This window comes from Halteromyces radiatus, assembly GCF_025201355.1.
Source record: "Halteromyces radiatus strain CBS 162.75 chromosome Unknown BX664scaffold_1, whole genome shotgun sequence".
In the NCBI taxonomy this organism is placed as follows: Eukaryota; Fungi; Mucoromycota; class Mucoromycetes; order Mucorales; family Cunninghamellaceae; genus Halteromyces; species Halteromyces radiatus.
Genome location: NW_026251687.1, coordinates 3,623,030 through 3,643,532, shown reverse-complemented (window position 1 = coordinate 3,643,532; position 20,503 = coordinate 3,623,030). Strand labels below are relative to the sequence as shown.

The 20,503-nt window shown below is 34.0% G+C and overlaps 7 protein-coding genes across 7 annotated transcripts; 6 read left to right on the top strand and 1 right to left on the bottom strand.

The window, feature by feature from the left end:
* Positions 1-174: 174 nt before the first annotated feature.
* On the top strand, positions 175-1,952 carry BX664DRAFT_310807 (major facilitator superfamily domain-containing protein; the record flags this gene model as incomplete). The annotated part of the gene is made up of 5 exons (XM_051542563.1): positions 175-366; positions 456-799; positions 861-962; positions 1,054-1,351; positions 1,410-1,952. 5 exons carry the CDS (start codon positions 175-177, stop codon positions 1,950-1,952), a joined length of 1,479 nt encoding a protein of 492 aa, XP_051405457.1.
* Positions 1,953-2,885: 933 nt separating this feature from the next.
* BX664DRAFT_368747 (uncharacterized protein) lies at positions 2,886-5,710 on the bottom strand (the record flags this gene model as incomplete). The annotated part of the gene is made up of 5 exons (XM_051548597.1): positions 2,886-3,173; positions 3,834-3,901; positions 4,037-4,106; positions 4,258-4,344; positions 5,681-5,710. The coding sequence occupies 5 exons, from the start codon at positions 5,708-5,710 to the stop codon at positions 3,075-3,077; spliced, it is 354 nt and encodes a 117-aa protein (XP_051405456.1). The 3' UTR covers positions 2,886-3,074.
* Positions 5,711-7,813: 2,103 nt separating this feature from the next.
* Positions 7,814-10,265, top strand: BX664DRAFT_368737 (multicopper oxidase-domain-containing protein). The gene is made up of 4 exons (XM_051548596.1): positions 7,814-8,950; positions 9,137-9,620; positions 9,753-10,053; positions 10,120-10,265. The coding sequence occupies exons 1-4, from the start codon at positions 7,834-7,836 to the stop codon at positions 10,234-10,236; spliced, it is 2,019 nt and encodes a 672-aa protein (XP_051405455.1). The 5' UTR covers positions 7,814-7,833; the 3' UTR covers positions 10,237-10,265.
* Positions 10,266-12,046: 1,781 nt separating this feature from the next.
* Positions 12,047-13,847, top strand: BX664DRAFT_254181 (homoserine O-acetyltransferase; the record flags this gene model as incomplete). Its single annotated transcript, XM_051540356.1, has 5 exons — positions 12,047-12,574; positions 12,679-12,790; positions 12,883-12,953; positions 13,064-13,089; positions 13,184-13,847. The coding sequence occupies 5 exons, from the start codon at positions 12,047-12,049 to the stop codon at positions 13,845-13,847; spliced, it is 1,401 nt and encodes a 466-aa protein (XP_051405454.1).
* Positions 13,848-16,410: 2,563 nt separating this feature from the next.
* On the top strand, positions 16,411-17,751 carry BX664DRAFT_29441 (uncharacterized protein). Its single transcript, XM_051542096.1, has 5 exons — positions 16,411-16,578; positions 16,646-16,704; positions 16,790-17,334; positions 17,417-17,565; positions 17,642-17,751. Exons 1-5 carry the CDS (start codon positions 16,486-16,488, stop codon positions 17,669-17,671), a joined length of 876 nt encoding a protein of 291 aa, XP_051405453.1. The 5' UTR covers positions 16,411-16,485; the 3' UTR covers positions 17,672-17,751.
* On the top strand, positions 17,550-18,486 carry BX664DRAFT_322307 (SRP40, C-terminal domain-containing protein). The gene is made up of 2 exons (XM_051543470.1): positions 17,550-17,935; positions 18,114-18,486. The coding sequence occupies exons 1-2, from the start codon at positions 17,742-17,744 to the stop codon at positions 18,373-18,375; spliced, it is 456 nt and encodes a 151-aa protein (XP_051405452.1). The 5' UTR covers positions 17,550-17,741; the 3' UTR covers positions 18,376-18,486.
* Positions 18,487-18,664: 178 nt separating this feature from the next.
* On the top strand, positions 18,665-20,245 carry BX664DRAFT_382349 (uncharacterized protein). Its single transcript, XM_051549033.1, has 3 exons — positions 18,665-18,875; positions 18,988-19,650; positions 19,843-20,245. The coding sequence occupies exons 1-3, from the start codon at positions 18,707-18,709 to the stop codon at positions 20,232-20,234; spliced, it is 1,224 nt and encodes a 407-aa protein (XP_051405451.1). The 5' UTR covers positions 18,665-18,706; the 3' UTR covers positions 20,235-20,245.
* Positions 20,246-20,503: the final 258 nt, after the last annotated feature.

Genomic DNA, 20,503 nt, shown 5'->3' with positions numbered 1-20,503 from the left:
TTATTTTTCTTATTTTATTTTTCTTTTCTTTCTCCTTCTTCTTTTTTTTTTTCTTGAAACAATAGACCAAAGGTAGAATTACCATCCTTACTACCACTTATTCCTCTTCTACTTTGTCTTCTTCCTCCCATATGAGGAATGGCCTTCAACTTTAGAAATTCATCACAAATTCCAATGTATTCGTTTGAAAAGAACGGACGACCTCAATCACTCGCAAGTTTGGATGCTTATAATTATGACCACTCGTCTCATTTGGATTTAGAAGATGATCTTTATCAGCAAGAAAAATCTGATTTGGAAAAGTCTCTTGTTAGAAAACTTGATCTTTTGATTCTACCTATTATCTGTGTTGTGGATTTCCTTCAGGTACTAAAAAAAAAAATATTACACGGGACGGTGGAGATTGAAACAGTAAGACTAGATAACATTGACATCTTTTTTTTTTTTTTGTATAGTTTCTTGATAAATCAACGATTAATTATGCGGCTGCCTTTTCATTCAAGGAAGATTTGAATTTGGTAGGAAGTCAATATAGTATGATTGGATCTATATTTTATGCTGGCTATTTGGTATTCCAACTTCCCAACAATTATCTCTTACAACGTGTGCCAATTGCAAAGTATATTGGTATTATTGTATTTCTTTGGGGTGCCGTTTTGACTGCTATGGCTTTTGGGAAAAATTTTAGTCAAATGATGGCTATGCGATTCTTATTGGGTTTATTTGAAGCTGGTATCTATCCTTCTTTAACATTGTTAGTTTCTACTTTTTATCGACGTACTGAACAAGCTCCTAGATTGTAAGTAACACAAATATTAGACAAGAGTAACAAAAAAAAATATTGACCTTTATTCATTTAGGGGCGCATTCTGGCTGTGTAATGGATTTGCTTTGTGTTTTGGTGGATTGATTGCTTATGGTATTGGTAATATTGATACAGTGAAGTTTAAAACGTGGCAATGGTAACACAAAATATATTTGGAAAAGATTCAAAGATATTCACTCTTACTTTTTATTATTATTATTATTATTATTCTTATTATTATTCTTTAGGATCATGTTAATTATGGGAATAGTGACCTGTGTGATGGGTGTGATATGTTATTTCTTCCTCATTGATAATCCTAAATCCCCCGCTCTTGGTTTGAACGCAGAACAATCGGTACTTGTGGAAAAGCGGACTAAGGATAATGCTGTCTTTCGTACAACTATGATCAAGAAACATCAGATTATTGAAGCGTTGAAAGAACCTCGTTTATGGTGTCTCTGTCTAGCTGCCATGTTTTTAAATGTACAAAATGGTGGCATCACAATTTACAATACCCAATTGATTCATGCTTTTGGTTTTGATGTAAGTTTATACAAAAAAAAAAAAAGTAATTGAAATTTTTACTCATATCTATTTATAGCAATTACAATCCGTTTTATTGAGCGCTGGATCTGGTTTATCAGATATCATCTATATCTGCAGCTCAGTGTATATCGTCACTAGGAAAGAAGGTCGGGTGTTATATACTGCCATGGGTCTCATGTCAATGGATTTGATCGGGCTTTTGTTGTTATTGTTGATCCCTGATTCCAAACTCAAATTGATTGGGTTCTATCTTTGTTGGCCATATGCTGCAACTTATGTTTTGATCTTGACATGCATCACTAACAACGTATCTGGTTACACAAAGAAAATTTTCTACAATGGTCTCATCACTATCTTTTACACCATTGGTAACTTCGCTGGTCCCTTTTTCTTGGTGGATTCTCAAGCTCCTTCTTATTACGGTGGTATGATTGGCTACTGTTGTTCCTGTTTCTTGTGTATTGTTTGTCTGGGTTTAGCTCGTTTGTCCATGGCCAGAATCAACATGACTCGTTCTAGACATGCTCCTCAAGAAAGCAAACCAGTTGAAGAAGATCAAACTGATGCTGAAGATCCTACCTTTATTTATCTCCTTTGATTTTTTTTTTATTTTACTTCCTATTATTATTATTATTATTATTATTATTATTATTTATTTGATACCGTACTTGTATTTCATTATCTATTTTTTTTTTGTTTTTTTTTATATACTTCATCTTTTATTATTTAGTGTCTACTCTATTCTTTCTATTCATTTTTGTATTCCTTTTTCATGTCAATAAAAATAAAAAATAAAAAAAAAAGCTTCTCTTACTTCCATGATACGCTTCTCTTACTTCCATGATACCTTATTCTTGTCCCACACGGTCTCACACGACTTTTCTCCGCCCAATGAAAGCTATGGACGTACTTATTTTCTGTCGACGGCTAAATTGGCGGCTTCGGGAAATTTTTATCCGAAATCTTTTTAAGGGTGACCCTTCCTTTTTTTTTTCTTGCACTCTTTTCTTCTGTTTTTTTTTTTTTTTTTTTTTTTTTTTTTTTTTTTTTTTTTGTATTGACTTTAGTGTTAGTATATCATTTTAGTAGTGTTTATTAGTCTTTAGTAGTTAAACTTTTATTTAATAAAGACTTTACTTTTATTGAAATCACTTCATTACATGTCAATGCAATTGATTCCATCTTCGAATGTACTTTTTTTTTTTTTTTACATGTGAATGCATTCCTTTTTATTTTACTTTTTTTTTATAGATAAGAGAAACGATACGGTTCCAATATTCTTCATTTCGATATAAGTTTTTACTGTAGATTAGTTACTACGACAAACCAATGACTTCGTCACCAAACCACACTATTTGTGAAATAAATAGTGATACTCCTTTTTCTAAAAACGTTTTTTTCTTCTATTCTTTGTTTTTCTTTATATTTTCCTTTTCTTTACTATGGTGATATCTACATAAATAACAACATATGTCGTATCAGCGTGTAATAAAAAATAAAAAGAATGATTCATACATATATAATACATCTTGTAGATGACCCCATTTATATGTAATAAAAATAGTTGTAATAAAATAAAACCTTTATTGAATAAAAAAAAGTATGTAATCTAACGACTACACTAATGTATATAATAAAACCATAAAAAAAAAGTCAATGGAAGAGAAAAAGAAAAGAAAAGAAAAAAATAAAAAGGCTTCACCATTTTGGGTGAATTTATTCAATTCCTGGTCAGGCATAAACGTTCATGCGGGAGTCCATCAGCTAAACAGCATGGTCCACTGGTGAATGCCAGTGTCATTGTAAGAAAGCTCATTATCTAAATAGATAAAATACATATACTTTGATTTTTTTTTTCAAATCGAGTAACATACCATTACCTGATACTATATACTGGATATAACAGATAAATAGACATATGGATGGGTAGATTGAATGATTGAATAATAAAAAGTTTGCTATACAGCATTTTATTGAAATAATATACATATATAAAGATAAAATAAAACGAAGTACTCTTCCAACCTGTGGATGCATTTCAAGAAATTGTATTCGATTGTCGTTGTTGTTGATAGTCGTAGATGCAGGCAGAGAAGAGAATGTAGTAAGACCAGCAAGAGCTCAAATAAGACGTATAACTATTGTTGGAAGTGCCTTGATGCAGAAACTACCCTTGGCATTGATCCTTTTTGCTACTCACATTTTCACAAACTTCAGTAAACTGTGGGTAATATCAGCTTCGACGCCATCGGCTTTGTCCTCTACAATGCGTTCCAACTTGATTCAATAACAATCATTTGACCCATAGAATTCCTCTATATCATATTGACAACAACTAGCAATCATAACTTCAGGTAAGATACAGATTATTTGTATAAAAAAGTATCCTATAATAAAAAAAAAATACATCAGATCACCATCAGCTTGAAAATAATATGTCTACCAAGGTTTACTCCAAAAAAAAAAAAAAGAATCCTACCATAATAATACACTTTGCTTGCATATTGGGTGCATCCTTGAGAGTTTGTTCCATTTCTGGTTCACATCCTGATTTCTTGATTTGTTGATGAAGAGGACGGTAAGAAAGTAGTCATTTCAATATTAGTTGCAATCTCTAAAGGAAAAAGAAGAAAACCAAACGTTTTGATAAATGATGAATATAAATTGAGTTAACGTACTCACGTCGTTTTCGAAGTTCAACCAGAGGTGTTTTTGCACATTTAGTATTGCTTTCATATAGAGTCAATTCGTACTACAAACGCATCATGTTGGTCCAATAGTATATTCAATCAGTTGATCTTGATCTGTACCCATTTAAACGTTCTCTATGCATATAAATGTGTACAGTAAATTAGAAAAAAAAAAAAACAGGCAGAGTCCATAGAAAAGTCGAGATAACTTACCAAACAAAAGGGTTGCTTCACTACCATCAATAACAAAACGACCAAAAGACACCAACCTTCTATTATCCAATAGCAGATAATAATATACTATACAATTAAAATATAATGGAAACAACAAAAAAAAAAAAAAAAAAAGAAAAAGAAAAGAAAAGAGAAGATACGAGCATTTGAGCCTTTTTTCGCGGAGTTGAATTTCCTTGATCGCATAGAATAATCATTATTTGATAGCTTCAATGGGATTGGAGATAAAAAAAAAAAAAACAATATAAAAGACATTTTTTTTTTTATTTTCTCCTTTCTTTTGTTTTTCTTTCTTCTACAAAACACACAAAAAAAAAAAAAAATACAAAACCCGAAAAATCAAAAAAAATCATTTGCTTCTTTCTGGCTGCTTCCTTATTGGTATCTTCTTCTTTCCGTTCGCCTGGTTAACGCAACAGAACACTCTCATTCTTGTTTGTGATTCTTGTTTCTCCGTTTTCCTTGCTGTTCGTGTCCTCGTTGTGCCTTTGGTTGTCCGTCCTTGCGTCTTCTGTCTTTCTTTCTTGCTCCTTGGATTTTTTTTTTTACCATATGATATTTACACTATCCTTTTGCGTCGCGCACATCCTGGATGGGTTGATGCGTGGCGACCGTGCCTCAGAGCCGGAGGGTCTTCTTTTTTCTTTTTGGTAAGTGCACGTATACAAATAATGTTTAGTTGATCATAACACTAATCATTTTTCCATTTCTTCTTTTCAATCACCGAAATGGGGTGAAATAAGTAGGCCCGAAAGCTATCCTTCCTTTTTTTTTTATATATATCTGCAATCACCGATTTTCACATTCCTTTTTTTAGGATATTTGGACAAATTAACATTGATCAAACTTCCAGAACGGTCTAAAGCAAAATTTTATTCATTCAATAGATCACACATATCATCAAAAAAAAAAATCAAACAATCCATCATTATCATAGAAATAATATTTGTCTTTATCACTTCATCATAATAAAATCGTCTAAAAAAAAAAAGCTACTGTATCATCGTTACCATATAATCAATGGTAGAAACATATTGCCCAATAATTAGACGATATTAGATCACTGTTTTGAGAGCAATTGAATGATGGTAGTTCTATTGCACGAGGAATGACTGAATAAACTCTTATTTTGTAATTTACCTTAAAGATTGGAAGATAAGCTATACATTGTTACTAAGGCAAATGAAAGAGAATGAATTTCTGTATGTTCCGTCCAAATTTGAGAGCGATGATGAAGCTTTTTGAGTGGATTACAAAAGTATACAATTGGTAGGTACTTTTTTTTTATAAAAAGGGGTGATGAGTTCCTTCTTTCTTTTCTTTTTTATCAGTCATCGGATGATGATGATCGATTTTCATTGATGATAGAAAAGAGAAACAATGAAAAAAAAAAGAAACTTACTTTTTCTACAATAGATTGATTCATCTCCATGAGGATGCTAAGAATATATGAATTCCTTTTTATCAGTCGTTGGATGATTGTTGCTTTTTGTTTTCTATATAGGAACAGATTATTAAAAAAAAAGGACCTTGCCTTTTCTATGGGATGCTAAGAATAAAAGGATGGTGTGAATTCTTTCTTTTTTTTTTTATCAGTTATCGAATGATGATTATTTTTCATTTATTATAAGAAAAAAGTGATGAGAAATAACGCAAAAAAAAAGAATAGGTTTTGCTGTTGAGAACGATCAAAGTATTGATTTATCTATGATCATTAAGAAGACTATAATAAAGAATAAGAAAGTTTCTATCATTAATCATCTATTTTCATAATATAAAAAAAGAATCACCGCAGAAAAAGAAAAAAATAAACGCGCTTCGCATGGAAAAAATCAGTAATTTTATCGTCTAATTTTTTATGTAGAACTGTCAAAAGTAAATTGATGGGAGTGAAAAGATTTCCATTTTTTTTTTTTCTGTGGCGACACTTCTTTTTTTTCCTTTTGACCATCACTTTTTATTTTCTGTTGTGACCCAACCTGGTGGAAAGCTCGATCATCCTCTTCTTGGTTCCCATGAGATGGTTCTATGACGCTCGATAGTCTTCATTCATCTCTGTTATGTGTACTCAATAGGACCAAAGGTAATATCAACAAGGAAAAAAAATATAAAAGAAAAATAAACTAAATGTCATTATACTAATCTATTTTTTTATAATTCCCTCTTATCTTTTTTTTTTTCGAGATTCCTCTAAAGATTCAGAGTGAAAAAGATAACAATGTATATATATATATATATGTTCATTATCTTATTCCACCTTTCGTCTTCATCTCTTTCTCCCCCTTTTTGTCTCTCTCATCACTTCCTACTTACCTTTTTTTCCCCCCACTTCTTTTTATTCATTCTTTACTATCTCAACTTCCTATTATCCTTTTATTCTCTTACTTTCACAATATACATACGTTCATACATACTTCCTTTTTCCCATTATTTTTCCCTCTTTATTGTATCTAGTCTAATCTATCATGTTTTTTTTTCTTCTTTTGTGTGCAATTAGATAGGGTGTCATTCGATGGATATTATAACTGCATCAACTGAATGGGATTACGATAGGATTTACTGAAGGACGACTGCATTTTGATTTGATGGATGATCGTGTTCAACTGGATATAAAGGGATCGGATGGAATATACAACAGGAATCGACGTCTTGGAAGGCAGCAGTACAGGGGAAAATCATGGAAGGACATTTATATTATTTACTTGGATAATACTGGGTGAGATTTGGATTTATTGACTGTTACCGTACATCAACTAGGTACAACACTGGAACATATACGAGACATAAGGGATGATCGAAAGGACGAACACAGGAACATTATCAACGCCAAACTATCTTCTGTTATTTTGCCAAATCAGTATCCATCCACTCTGATTCAACAAGAAAGCGCCAACAACAACCAGTCTTATGGATCATGACAAAATGCCGAAGACCGCCAAAGGATAGACAAGATGACCATTGTTTTGGGATGGAACGATCGACAAGGTTCGGGAATAATCGTGATTTCAGGAACAAGAAAAATCGACGAAGTGTATACAGTTTTTAAAAGGTAAGAAAAAAAAGAGGCATGTGTTACTAAACTAGAAAAACGCGACGAATGTTATGATTTGCTTAAATGTTTACGTCTAGTTACGGCACGTCCTACCCACCGTCAAGTCGTCCAACTGTAGCATCCAAAGAAAGGTACCATTCGAAAAGCATCCACCTTTTTATTTTTTTTTTTTTGTCAAATTTGAAAAGCAACTAATCTTTTTTCTTTTTTTCTGTCTTTTCTTTTTTTCTGTTATATATCCAGACTTGAATATCATTCTTCAACATCTCAGTAGTCTTACTTACATTCATCCGTCGGAATTGTTGGTTCCTATATAGTTATGTCGATTCATTTTTTACACATATAATAACGATAATAATAATAATAAAAAAAAACTTTCCTTTTATATATAAGAAATAGTTGTTTGTCTTCTTTTTTTTTTGTTTCCTTTTTCCTTTTCCTGTTTTTTTTTTTTTTTTATTTTTATTATCTCTTGTGTATCATCATCTTCTCACATATAGACAATGGGGTTCTTCAGTATCCCCTTTCTTCCCCTTTTATTAGTTTTCATTACTGTCTCACCCCTGTATGTTTTCGCTGAATTAAAAAAATATGAATGGACCATCAGCCAAAGAGCACTTGACCCTGATTGTTTTGGTACGTCTTATCCAGCACTTGTAGTCAACGGACAATTCCCTGGACCTGCCATCAGAGTGACAGAAGGAGATGATGTTGAAATCAAGGTCCATAACGAATGTAATGAACCTACCAGTATCCATTTCCATGGCATTCGTCAGTACGGTTCGGTGGAATCAGATGGTGTACCTGATGTTACGCAAAAAGCCATCCTTCCAGGCCACTCCTACACTTATCAGTTCCGTGCCATTGGTCAAATAGGAACATATTTTTATCATGCCCACGTGGGTACGCAAGATGATACCGTGCAAGGTGCGTTCATCATCGACAGTATAGATGAATCTATTGTCAATCCTTCCGAATTGATACTCCCTAAGGACAATCCACAATTCCGTAATGCCAATACAAGTACTTATACTCATCATGAGGGTCCATATGGCTATGATGATGAATTCACGATTGAACTGACTGAATGGTGGCATCAACCTCCCTTGCTCCGTGCTGATTATTACCTGGGCACCCAGTATACCTTTGATCCTGCCGCTGATAGTATCCTATTGAATGGAGTAACTGTATTCCAAAATGCCACTGTCGAAGAGCGCCAAAATTGTCCTAATCATACCACCATTGATGTATTACCTAATAGCACTTACCGTCTGCGTCTGATTGGTGGCACTACCTTCCATACCTATGGATTTGCCATCAAAGATCATGAATTGACCATCATCGAGGTCGATGGTGAATTGATTGAAGCTTACACTACCGACCATTTGGAAATCTCTCCTGGACAACGTTTTTCTGTACTGATCCATACCAGTGCCATGGAGGAAACATCAGAGGATGAAGATGATGATGAACCCATATTTGCTATTGCTACATCTTATCGCTATCGTGCCAATGCTACTGGTCACACTGACAATGGTTTTGGTTACCTTCAATACGTTCTACCTTCTTCTCAGCCTGATGATGATAAAAGCCGAAGTCATCCATTAGATGCAAGATCAAGTAAGTAGATGATTATATCTTTTTTTTTTTTTTTTTTTTTTTTTTTTTTATGATGATGATGATGACGGATGATAATGACACTGGTTATACATCCTTTTTTTTTTTTTTTTTTTTTTTTGAAATGATGATGATGACGGATGATAATGATACTGATCATCTTTTTTTTTTTTTTTAATTCAATACTAGATATCCCATCATCACATTCCTTACAAAAGCGTGCTGAAGTAGACGATGAACATGATGATGGAAAGTTAGATGATGATACAGCAGATGTTTCTGCTGCTGCTAGTCCTGATGATGGAAAGTTAGATGATGATACAGGAGATGTTTCTGCTGCTGCTAGTCCTGATGATGATGTTGATGAAGATGATCCAGATGCGGTTGATGAAGCCAAGCGAAATGCCAAGTTGGTACGCCATCCCAAGCCTCCCAAGCCAACACATATGGACTTCCCTTCTATTCCTGATCCCGGAAATTCTCGTGATTGGATCTGGCCCAACTTAAAACCGTTATATGGATCAGCCTTATTGGAAGGGGAACCTGATCGTACTCTAAAAATGCGAAGCTGGGCCATCACTTTACCTGACAATACCACTCGTTACTTGATCAATGGTAGATTAGCACCCATGATTTCCGATATGCAAGAATCGCAACATTCCTACTTGGAAGCGTTAACACCTTCCATTGATGGTGATCTCAACAATCCGCCTAAACCTGTTTTGGCAAGAGCTTTACGTCTACAAAAAGAACTAGAAGAGGATGATGATGATGATGATTATCATCATTACCATGAGGCCAACAGAAAATTAGAATATGATGGATTTGAACCCATCGTTGGTACCTATCCCATTCAATTAAATGAAACCGTCGATATTGTCTTACAAAACGTACAATCTGGTCAGAATTGTGTTTATCATCCCTGGCATACTCATGGCCACTCCCACTACATCATTGCCACAGGTGAAGGCGAATATATCCATGAATTGGATAAAGATAAACGAAATTATCCTCATTCCATTCTCAGAGATGTGAGCCCTGTCTACCCTGGGCAAGTGGATCCAAACACTCAAGGTTGTGGTTGGACAAAGATTCGTTTACATGCTGTAAGTAAATGTATGATTGATGATTGACTGTTGGTTATTTACTTTTTTTTTTGTATGTCTTTGTAGGATAATCCTGGTCTCTGGGCTGTACATTGTCATATCACCGCACACATGCTATTAGGAAAAATGTTCTTATTGGAAGAAGCAGTAGAATACATGCACGCGTACCGTATGTACATGTGAGTTGATTCGTTTGCATCTTGAAATTTAAGTTGTTCCACATTACTCTATACTTTCTGTTTAACCGTAATAAATCAAACAATAACCCATAGACGAAACATAGTACAAGAGACAATGGTTCGATTTTTTCAAATGGCTTTTTCTCGTTACTGAGCTAGTTAACCAATGAAAAGCCATTAACCATTCTTAAGCTACTTTTAATAGTGCAGCCAATGGCGAAGAGTGACAGTGGCTCCTATGACATTACAGTGTGCAAAAGACAATGGTTCGATTTTTTCAAATGGCTTTTTCTCGTTACTGAGCTAGTTAACCAATGAAAAGCCATTATCTATTCTTAAGCTACTTTTTAATAGTGCAGCCAATGGCGAAGAGAGTTTGTGGTCTGAAGGCATGAAAAAAAAGGGGATCGATTTTTTGATTTTACAGCCAAAATTTGCAAATTCCTCAGCCAAGTTTTGGCTGTAAAAGTGAATCGTCGAGGGGTCATCAGGCATTTTTTGGAAAAATCGATGAAATCCTTTTGATGATCATTGCACGTCAGGTTGCAAGGTAAGTGATAAAATGAGATTAGATGATATTTAGCTACTTTTTTGAGAGGAATCTAATGATAGTAATCTTATTGGATGATGATCATTATTGAATGAGAGATGATTGGATTGACTCTTATTTTTTAAATTACTCTAAAAGTTGGGAGGTAAGGTATAAAGTATTATTAAGACGAGTGAAAGAAAATGATGTAATGTATATTGAGCATAAATTTGGTGAAATGATGACAACTTTTGAGTGAATTATAAAAGTAAAGACGTACATACTACTAGGAGCGGGATGTGAATGTTTACGTTGTTGAAATAATCCTGCAAAGGACATCACTAATTCATTTTCTTTTTCTTTCTCTCTTTAATTCTACTATTTTGCTACGTTAATGATGATGCCGAATAAAAATATGAATCAAAAGGTAATCAATAAAAGAAATGTTCCAAATAAATAGTGATATTGTCTTTTTATTTCATTTTAGATGTTGGATGACCTCAAAGCAGATTATGAACAACAATGCAAGGAAGCAAAGTAAACAGGTAAATAATATGAAAAGGATAGTTGTTAATCATGTATCTATTCTATTTAGCTTGACAGAAAAAGAAGTTAATGCCATTTTGAAGTCAAGAACGACTCTAATCCTTAAATATAATGAAATACAAGCCATCACCAATGCTTTACTATCACAGGTAATACATTTTTTAATTTATATATATATATATTAAACTAATAATCTCATTTTTTTTTTATGTATGATTGTAGTATGCCGTCATGAAAAATTGTACTCTGCGTGAAGCTTTTCATGAATTTGATGTGCCAAATGATTTGTAATGCTGTCCTTGATGTCGCCATCAAAGGTTCCACCAATCAGCACTGCTTGATTTATAATCGCGACCTCCATCTTTTTTTTTTTTTTATAATTTCACCTCTCTTCCTTTCCCTTTTTCTTTTTCCCTTTTTTTTTTTTTTCTTTATTCTTAGTTTAGCCACATTGTTATTTGAATAAAGAATATCATATGGCTTCCTCTTTTTCTTCTTTACGGTCATTCACAAGACTCCATCAATCTATAGGAACCCCAGTTCGTCATTGGACTCGAGTTGCTCTTTTACAAAGAGGTAAACTATAATTATAAGTGTGTCAGCTAGATATTTCTAATCACTTAAACTATATATATTCAACCATGTAGGTTTCCATCAAGCGATCTCCAATGGGCAAACATCTTGTGCTGTTTCAACTACTTCAACAACACAACCACCCACGACTTCGACTAATCCACCAATGTCCTTTCCGTGCATTGACAAATTAGCTTCTCGTACACAAGAACTAGACAGTGGACCTGAACCAAGCTATGACAAGGTAGTGACTGGATACGAACTCTTTGAACATAAACAACCATTTTTATTGGATCATGGCGGTATACTTCCAAATGTAACGATAGCGTATGAAACTTGGGGAAAGCTTAACTCGGCCAAGGACAATTGTATCTTGATTCACACTGGTCTCTCAGCATCTTCTCACGCAAAATCTCATGTCAAGAATGAAAAGCCTGGTTGGTGGGAAGATTTTATTGGTCCTGGATGTCCTATTGATACTAACAAGTTCTTTGTTGTTTGTACTAACGTGATTGGCGGTTGTTATGGCTCAACAGGACCAAGTGCTATTGATCCAGCTGATGGTGAACGTTATGCTACTCGGTTTCCTATTCTGACTATTTTTGATATGGTACGTGCGCAATTTCTGTTGATGGATCATATGGGTATTGACAAATTACATGCTAGCGTTGGTAGTAGTATGGGTGGTATGCAAGTAAGTCTTTTTTTTTTTTTTTTTTTTTTTTTTTTTGTAAGTGTATGTGAAAAGAAGATGAGCTAACTAATCTTTCAATATTTTTATTTATTTTCTTTTCTTAGTCAATTGCTGCTGCCTCATTATATCCAGATCGTGTCAATCGCCTGATTAGTATTTCTGCCTGTGCTCGATCTCATCCTTATTCCATTGCTTTACGACATACTCAGCGTCAAGGTAAAAATCGAAATGGATGTCTATACGTGATCATGATGATGTGAATTCTGACCTTCTACTATTTATCTTTTATTACATATACCTTTTTATAGTGCTGATGGCTGACCCAAACTGGAACAAAGGTTTCTATTATAAAGGTATTCCTCCTCACGTAGGCATGAAGGTAAAATAATAATAATAATAATAATAAAAATAACATAGATCTGAAGATAGAAAAAAAAGTTCTTACTTTCAAATACTGACTGAAACTCTCTGTATGGCTTCTTTTATTAGCTTGCTCGTGAAATTGCTACTATTAGGTAAAAGATTACATTTAGAAAGAAAGTAGAGTTTACTAATTCTTTTTTTTTTTTTTTTTTTTTTTTTTTTTTTTTTTTTTTTTTTTGCAAATAGTTATCGATCAGGTCCAGAATGGGAATTGCGATTTGGTCGAAAACGGGCCCAAGAAGATCAATCACCAGCTTTATGTCCTGACTTTTTGATCGAAACTTACTTGGATCATCAAGGTGAACGGTTTTGCTTACAATATGATCCCAACTCTTTATTATATATCTCCAAGGCTATGGATATGTTTGATATGTCAGCTTCCTCCGTCAAACGATTACAACAACAACTTCAGCAGAATCAAGTTCGAGTGGATGAGATTGTATCAAAACAGGGCCAAAATACATCAGTGGAACTTCGATCATTGATTGGGCAAACATCAGCTTTGGAACAAACAAAGGTGGACGCGGATGATGAACGAGTACAAAACAATACATCAAATGATAACAACAGAAAACGACCCTTAAGTACACTTTCTGCAACAGATCCGGCAACTTTAGATTTGATTGAAGGAATGAAGCGTATTCAGATGCCTACATTGGTCTTGGGTATCCAAACGGATTTGCTTTTCCCGGTATGGCAACAAAAAGAAATCGCAGAATGTCTTCGTGCGGCAGGCAACAAGAAGGTCACCTATTATGAATTGGATGCTATGTTTGGTCATGATACTTTCTTGATTGATCGTGTCAGTGTGGGTGGTGCTATTAAAGGTCATTTGGAATCAAAAATTTAGTCCAGTCTTTCTCGTTTATTAGCATCAATTTATAGATTACTTTTCGTGATAGTAGTAGTAGTGTATGTATTTGTAGTTTTACCAGTATGAAATAAAAATAGTAGTGTCACTTTATCCCTCTATTTTTTTTACGTTTTTTTTTTTTTATTTTTTTTTTTATTTTCATTTTTATTATAATATGTTGGACAGATGATCTTTCTAAAAAGTAAGAGATTCAACTAAATACATTAGTGAATTTTGTGTATTCCCGGCTCTGACAGCCATAGTGTACTATAACATAGCCATGCTGTTTTATTTGTGCCTTGACATACCATCATCATGTACAGCGAATTAATAATAAAAAAAAGTGTTCATCACATACCACCAAAATTGTCGCATTAAAAGAGATTGAAAAGTTGCGATTTTTGAGAAAATCCGCAGGGAATACTCTGATGAGCAATCTTTAGCTGTAACATTGAAAAATCCATCTCATTTTGTCTTTTCATATCTCGCTCAAAAGGCGCCATCATCGCATCAAACTTGGACTGAACATAAATGAAATCATTCTCTTTCACTTACATTAATAGCCATTTAGAGATTACCTCCCAATATATAGAGTAAATTAAAAAATAAGAGTCAATTCAGTCAATCCTCATTCAATAATGATCATCATCCCATGCAATTACCACCATTGGATTCCTCTTGAAAAATAGTCTAATCTCATCTAATCGCATTTTATCAGTTACCTTCTTACCTAATGTGCAATGAGCAACAACAGATTTCGAAAAAAATCCCTGATGTACCCTCGACGATTTATTTTTACAGCCAAAGTTTGGCTGAGGAGTTTGAAATTTTTGGCTGTAAAATCAAAAAATCCATCTCATTTTTTCATGCTGGACACAAGCTTGAAGAAACTTTGAATTTTCCTTTCTCGCTCAGAAATCATCATCATCACATCAAATTATTTGACTCGAACATAAGCAAACCAATTTGTGTCACTTTACCTGATTGAATTTATAGATGATCATCGTATTTATAGAGTAAACTAAAAAAAAAAAGAGATATATCACTATCGCCATCATCCGCCATCATCCGTATAATAGTAGTGATGATTGATATGTAGTGAGAACTATTTCCAAGTAAACAGAATAAAAAAGTAATATGATGATAAAAAAAGAAACGTAATCCAGAGAAGGAAATAGAATACTATCACGTTGATGACAATTAGATAAGATAAAAAAAAAAGGATGAAGGTTTCTATATAAAGATAATCATATGGTACAGTTGTGGGATTTTGAAAAAGCGTGAAATAGCTGTAAAAATAGTTTGTTTTTTGTTTGTTTGCTTGTTTGTTTAATCCAGGACAATCAAGTCCTTCGCAACAGTTGTATGGTAGTGGCTGAGAGTGGTGTTTTTTTTTTTTTTTGTTGTTGATGATCACCCTATATATATATATATATATATATATATGATGATCAATAATAGCAGTGTTAAGATCTTTTTTTTTTTTTTTGTATGTTAAGGATAATGATTTAATATGATTGGATCATTGTACCAAATCTGGATTGAACATATATGAAGATATTCTCTTTCAATTGTTTTAATAACAACTTATACCCTATCTCCCAATTCATAAAGTAAATTAAAAATGAAATGTCAATTCCGTTATCCCTCATCTAATAACAATGATTATCATCAAAAAAAAAAAAAGCCACGTAAGTGTATTGTTATGTATCATAAAAAGCAATATAATTTTTATTTCAAACAAAAAAAGTAATCCATATACTAACTAGTAAAACTATCCATGCTACTGTATCTATTATATCAGAACCCTTCGTCCACCACCATGATCCTAACAACAAGACGCCATTACTAACGAATAGAAATTTGACATCCAGTTAGTTATTCGTTCACGTTACCAATAAAATAAATCCAGGCCAAGGAATTTATATATATAAAAAAAAAAAAAAAAGGAGAGAAAAACCATCACAAAATATTTTTGTAATTTACCTGTACTAAATCCTACATCCAAAATGAAAGGGTTTCCCCATGTATTTTGTAAATCCCTTTTTCAAAACACTCCAAATCCAATAAAATCTACCTTGACAAGATCGCACAAGCAAAGAGGACACCCAATGTGGAAAAAAAAAAAGTGGATGGAGAAAAGAAAAAGAAAGAAAAAGATTAAAACTGCACGAAGGGGTAGTTATTATTATTTTTTTTGAAGCCCGTCCACTAACGACAATTTGGCATGATCTTTTTTTTGCTTTTTTTTTTTTTCATCCCAATCCACCGTATAAAAACTAATAACAATAGTTGTGTGTATTTTCTATGGTTGCCTTTTTTGTTACTGGACCAAAAAGGCAACTTGTTGATAATATGTGGAAAATAGCAGAAATAGCTCCTATTGACAGTTGTCATTGTATGAGAAGATATTAGGGCAGCTAAAACATACCATTTTTTTTTACATTACTTTTTGTCGCTCAATGAAATTCAAAAGGAAGTTGCATAGGGGCTCCAACAAGCCACTCAACAGTAACGGAGTGAAAAAAAAAGTGGTTTCTTTTTTTTTTCCAAAATCTTTTTTTTTTTCTCTTTTCCTTCTTTTTTTAGATTTCTCCTTGCCAAAGACACACACATATATAGATATATATCCAGGATGTCAAACAAGGATTTGGATACTATTGTCTATCAATATCTTATTGAAAATGGACAAAAGGAAGCCGCACTCGCTTTGAAGAAGAATGCTACCGTAAGCACATTAAAAAAAAGGAACAAAAAAAAAAAAGGAACTAATTTATTGATTTGATTAAACATAGATCAAGGACTCAACCAAAGCCTCCTCTTTAAAAACAATTTTTGCTGATTACCAAGAAAAGTAAGTAGAGATCGGTTTTAGTCTTGATCTTTTTTGGGTTAAGGGGATCGATTAATTGACTTTGTTCTGTTTCTTTCTACATTAGACATGGTGCTCAAGATTCCTCCTCTTCTTCTTCTTCCTCCTCCTCCTCCTCTTCTGATTCTTCCTCTTCCGAATCTGATTCTTCTTCTGATTCTGACTCTGATGTAGAAATGGCCGAAGCTGAAGAAGCCAAGAACTCCTCCTCCTCTGACAGCAGTAGCTCTAGCGACTCTGAAGAAGAATCCAAACAAAAGACTGACTCCTCTTCTGACTCATCCGACAGTGACAGTGACTCTGATAAAGAAGATGAAAAGGAAGAAACCAAAGAAGAAGCAAAGACTGAAGAAAACAGCTCTTCATCCGACTCATCCGACTCATCCGACAGCGACAGCGACAGTAGCAGTGATAGTGATTCTGAAGAAAAGGAAGAAACCAAGACTGAAGAAAGTAGCGACTCTGACAGCAGCGACTCTGACGACGAAGATGAAAACAAGAAGAAGGAAGCCAAATCTGAAGAAAGCAGTAGCGATTCTGATAGCAGTGACTCTGATGATGATGATGAAGAAGATGACAAGAAAGAAAAGGCCAAATCTGAAGAAAGCGATAGTGATTCTGATAGCAGTGACTCTGATGATGAAGAAGAAGAAGACAACAAGAAGGAAGAAGCCAAATCTGAAGAAAGCAGCAGTGAATCTGATAGTGATGACTCTGATGATGAAGAAGACAAGAAAGAAAAGGCCAAATCTGAAGAAAGCGATAGTGATTCTGATAGCAGTGACTCTGATGATGAAGAAGAAGGCAACAAGAAGGAAGAAGCCAAATCTGAAGAAAGCAGCAGTGACTCTGATAGTGACGATTCTGATGATGAGAAAGACAATAAGAAGGAAGAAGCCAAATCTGAAGAAAGTAGCAGCTCATCGTCCGACTCATCCGACAGCAGTGATGATAGTGAAAGTAGTGACAGCAGTGATAGTGATTCTTCTGATGACGAAGACGACAAGAAGGAAGATGCCATGGATGTGGATGACAATAAAAAGGAAAAATCAGACGATTCCTCTTCTGATTCCGACAGCGATTCCTCTGATAGTAGCGATGATGATTCCTCAAGTGATTCCTCCGATGAAGAAGAAACTGAAACCGTGATCAAGAGAAAAGCTGAAGAAACCACCGCAAGCGTTGTTCCTGAAGCAAAAAAGCAAAAAACTAGGTAAAGAAAACAACAAGATAGTGTGCTATAGACTAGGGCATAAAATAGTAAATAGAAAAAAAAAATTGGATTTGAATAAAACAATATATGTATACGATTTCTTAACAATTATACTGTTTTACATTCGCGCGTATTTTGCATGATGTATTACTCTTTTTTTTTTTTTTTTTTTTTATAGCAATGGAAAACGACAACCTGGTACACCTTTTCAACGAGTTCGACCTGAAGAAGTAACTTTTCATGATGATCGATTACGTGACAACACATATGTATCCAAGGGTGGATCAGACGAAATGTCTTATGGATGGAAAGCACATCAAGATTTGATCAAGACTCGTGGAGATCGATTCCGGGCAGAAAAGAATAAGAAGAAACGAGGATCTTACCGTGGTGGACAAATCTCTTTGGAAAGCCATAGTATCAAGTTTGCTGAAGACTAGTGTAGCTCTTTTATATATATTATTATTATTATTTTTTATTTTTATTTTATCAATATTAGACTTTTTATCATTTTTTTTTTTTTTAGTAAACTGACTTTATGCATTTCATTATTCTTTTTTTTTTTTTTTCCAATTGAGCTGTGTGTGGGATTTTATACCTTGTGTGACGAATCAACTGTGTAAATGGACCGGCAGTTCTCCGCATGACCCGCTCAGGTTCAATAACGTGTGTATTTCAATTTTTACCTCTCTTTTTTCTCTCCCCCCTTTTTTTTCTATCTCTTTTTATTATTATTATTATTATTATTATTATTTTCACTGTATTCATACTATGAATGAACATCCCTTCCTTTTTGATGCTTCTATGAATACTAATACTATTGGTGAAATGATAGGCATTCATCAGTTATCAAAAAGTTCTCCTTCCCAACTTCCACCTTTTCTCTCCAAACGGTTATCTCGTCAAGACAATCTACCTTCTCCATCTCAAACTCCAAAAAGTAAAAAATAACAATAATAATATTATTAGTGGAATAGAAGGAAAAAAAGAAATAGGATTACAATGATTTGAAACAAAAAGATGATATTCATTCTATTTTTTTTTATATATAGCACCGTCGTTAGCTCATGTACCATGCAAGTTCTTTAAACAAGGTACTTGTACTGCTGGAGCCAACTGTATCTTTTCTCACAATCCTGATCCAACTTCTGAAACAGCTGTGTGTCGTTACTATTTGAAAGGTACGTGCAAATTTGGAACAAAATGTGCCTTGCTGCATACAATGGCGCCATCACCTTTGGAAACTACCACATCAACATCTACTACTTCAAGGATTGGAATCACACCTAGAAAAATACATATTCGGCAGCAACAGTATCATCATCATCACTTTGGTTCTCCCTCTCCAAAGAATGATTATGGATTGATACAACAACAACATCATCATCCATCGCCTGACACAGTACAAAGTGCTTCTTTTGGAAGGTTTCAATCCTCATTACAGCAAAGACAACAACAACAACAACAAAGACGGCAAATTTATTCAACTTCATCATCAAATATATTGGACAACAATAATATGGATATGGATGAAGATGCTTATGATGATGTGAACGATGCAATGTTACCCTCTTCTTTGAACGATCTACTGACCCCTTCGGAGCTACAATCAAGAAGAGCACGGGAACAAGAAGATCTGCTGATGGAATACTCTAGTCCAACTTCAAACACTCAAAGTTGGTCAATCATCGATGGACGCACTCCACCTACTACAAGTCCTCCTATTTCTTCGCATACTTCCACTCCAATAATACCGATGAATCGACAACAACAACGATACAGATTACAACAGCAACAACAACAATTGCAACATCATCATCAGCAACAACAACAACAGCAACAGCAACAATACCAACAACAACAACAACAACTGCAGTCTCAACAAAATTCTATGGCAATGATGAAAGGAGGTTGGTCGGTTCCACTTCACCTCGCCAATACTACAGTAGGATCACCTTTCTCAACTTCTTCAGCTTCATGGAAATGGATGGAAGATGATTTTACGAAATCATATTCTATAACCAACACTTCTTCTATGACAACAACAACGCCTACACCAGCAACATCAACCACAGTGGCTACGACTTCATCTTCTGATCAGGATCCATTTGACTTCAATGATGACGACGTACAATTCTTTATGGAAGACGATATTGATCAACAACAACGTTCATCACCTCCGTTACAACAGCATGATAAAAAGCAGCAATCACAACATTCCATTACCACCACTCCCTTCATATTCCCTTCTCTTATTTCTTCATCCAATTCACCCTCCAATAGTGTGCCAAGGTTCTGATAAACTTCCACTCCATTTTTCTTCTTCTTTTTTTTTTTTTTTTTTTTTTTTTTTGTTTATTCTTCCTTCTGTTTAGATATTTTTACCCTATTTATATTACTCATTGTTTATTTTCCCCTTTTTCCTTTTATATTTATTTCCTTTCTTTTGAAAATAATGTTTGAATAAAGAAAAAAAAAAGTCAGTTCTCCCTCTATCTCTTTTCTTTCTTTTTTTTTTTCATTCACTGCCTGTTGTTATTGGAAATCATCCAAGGTTGCGGTACTTGA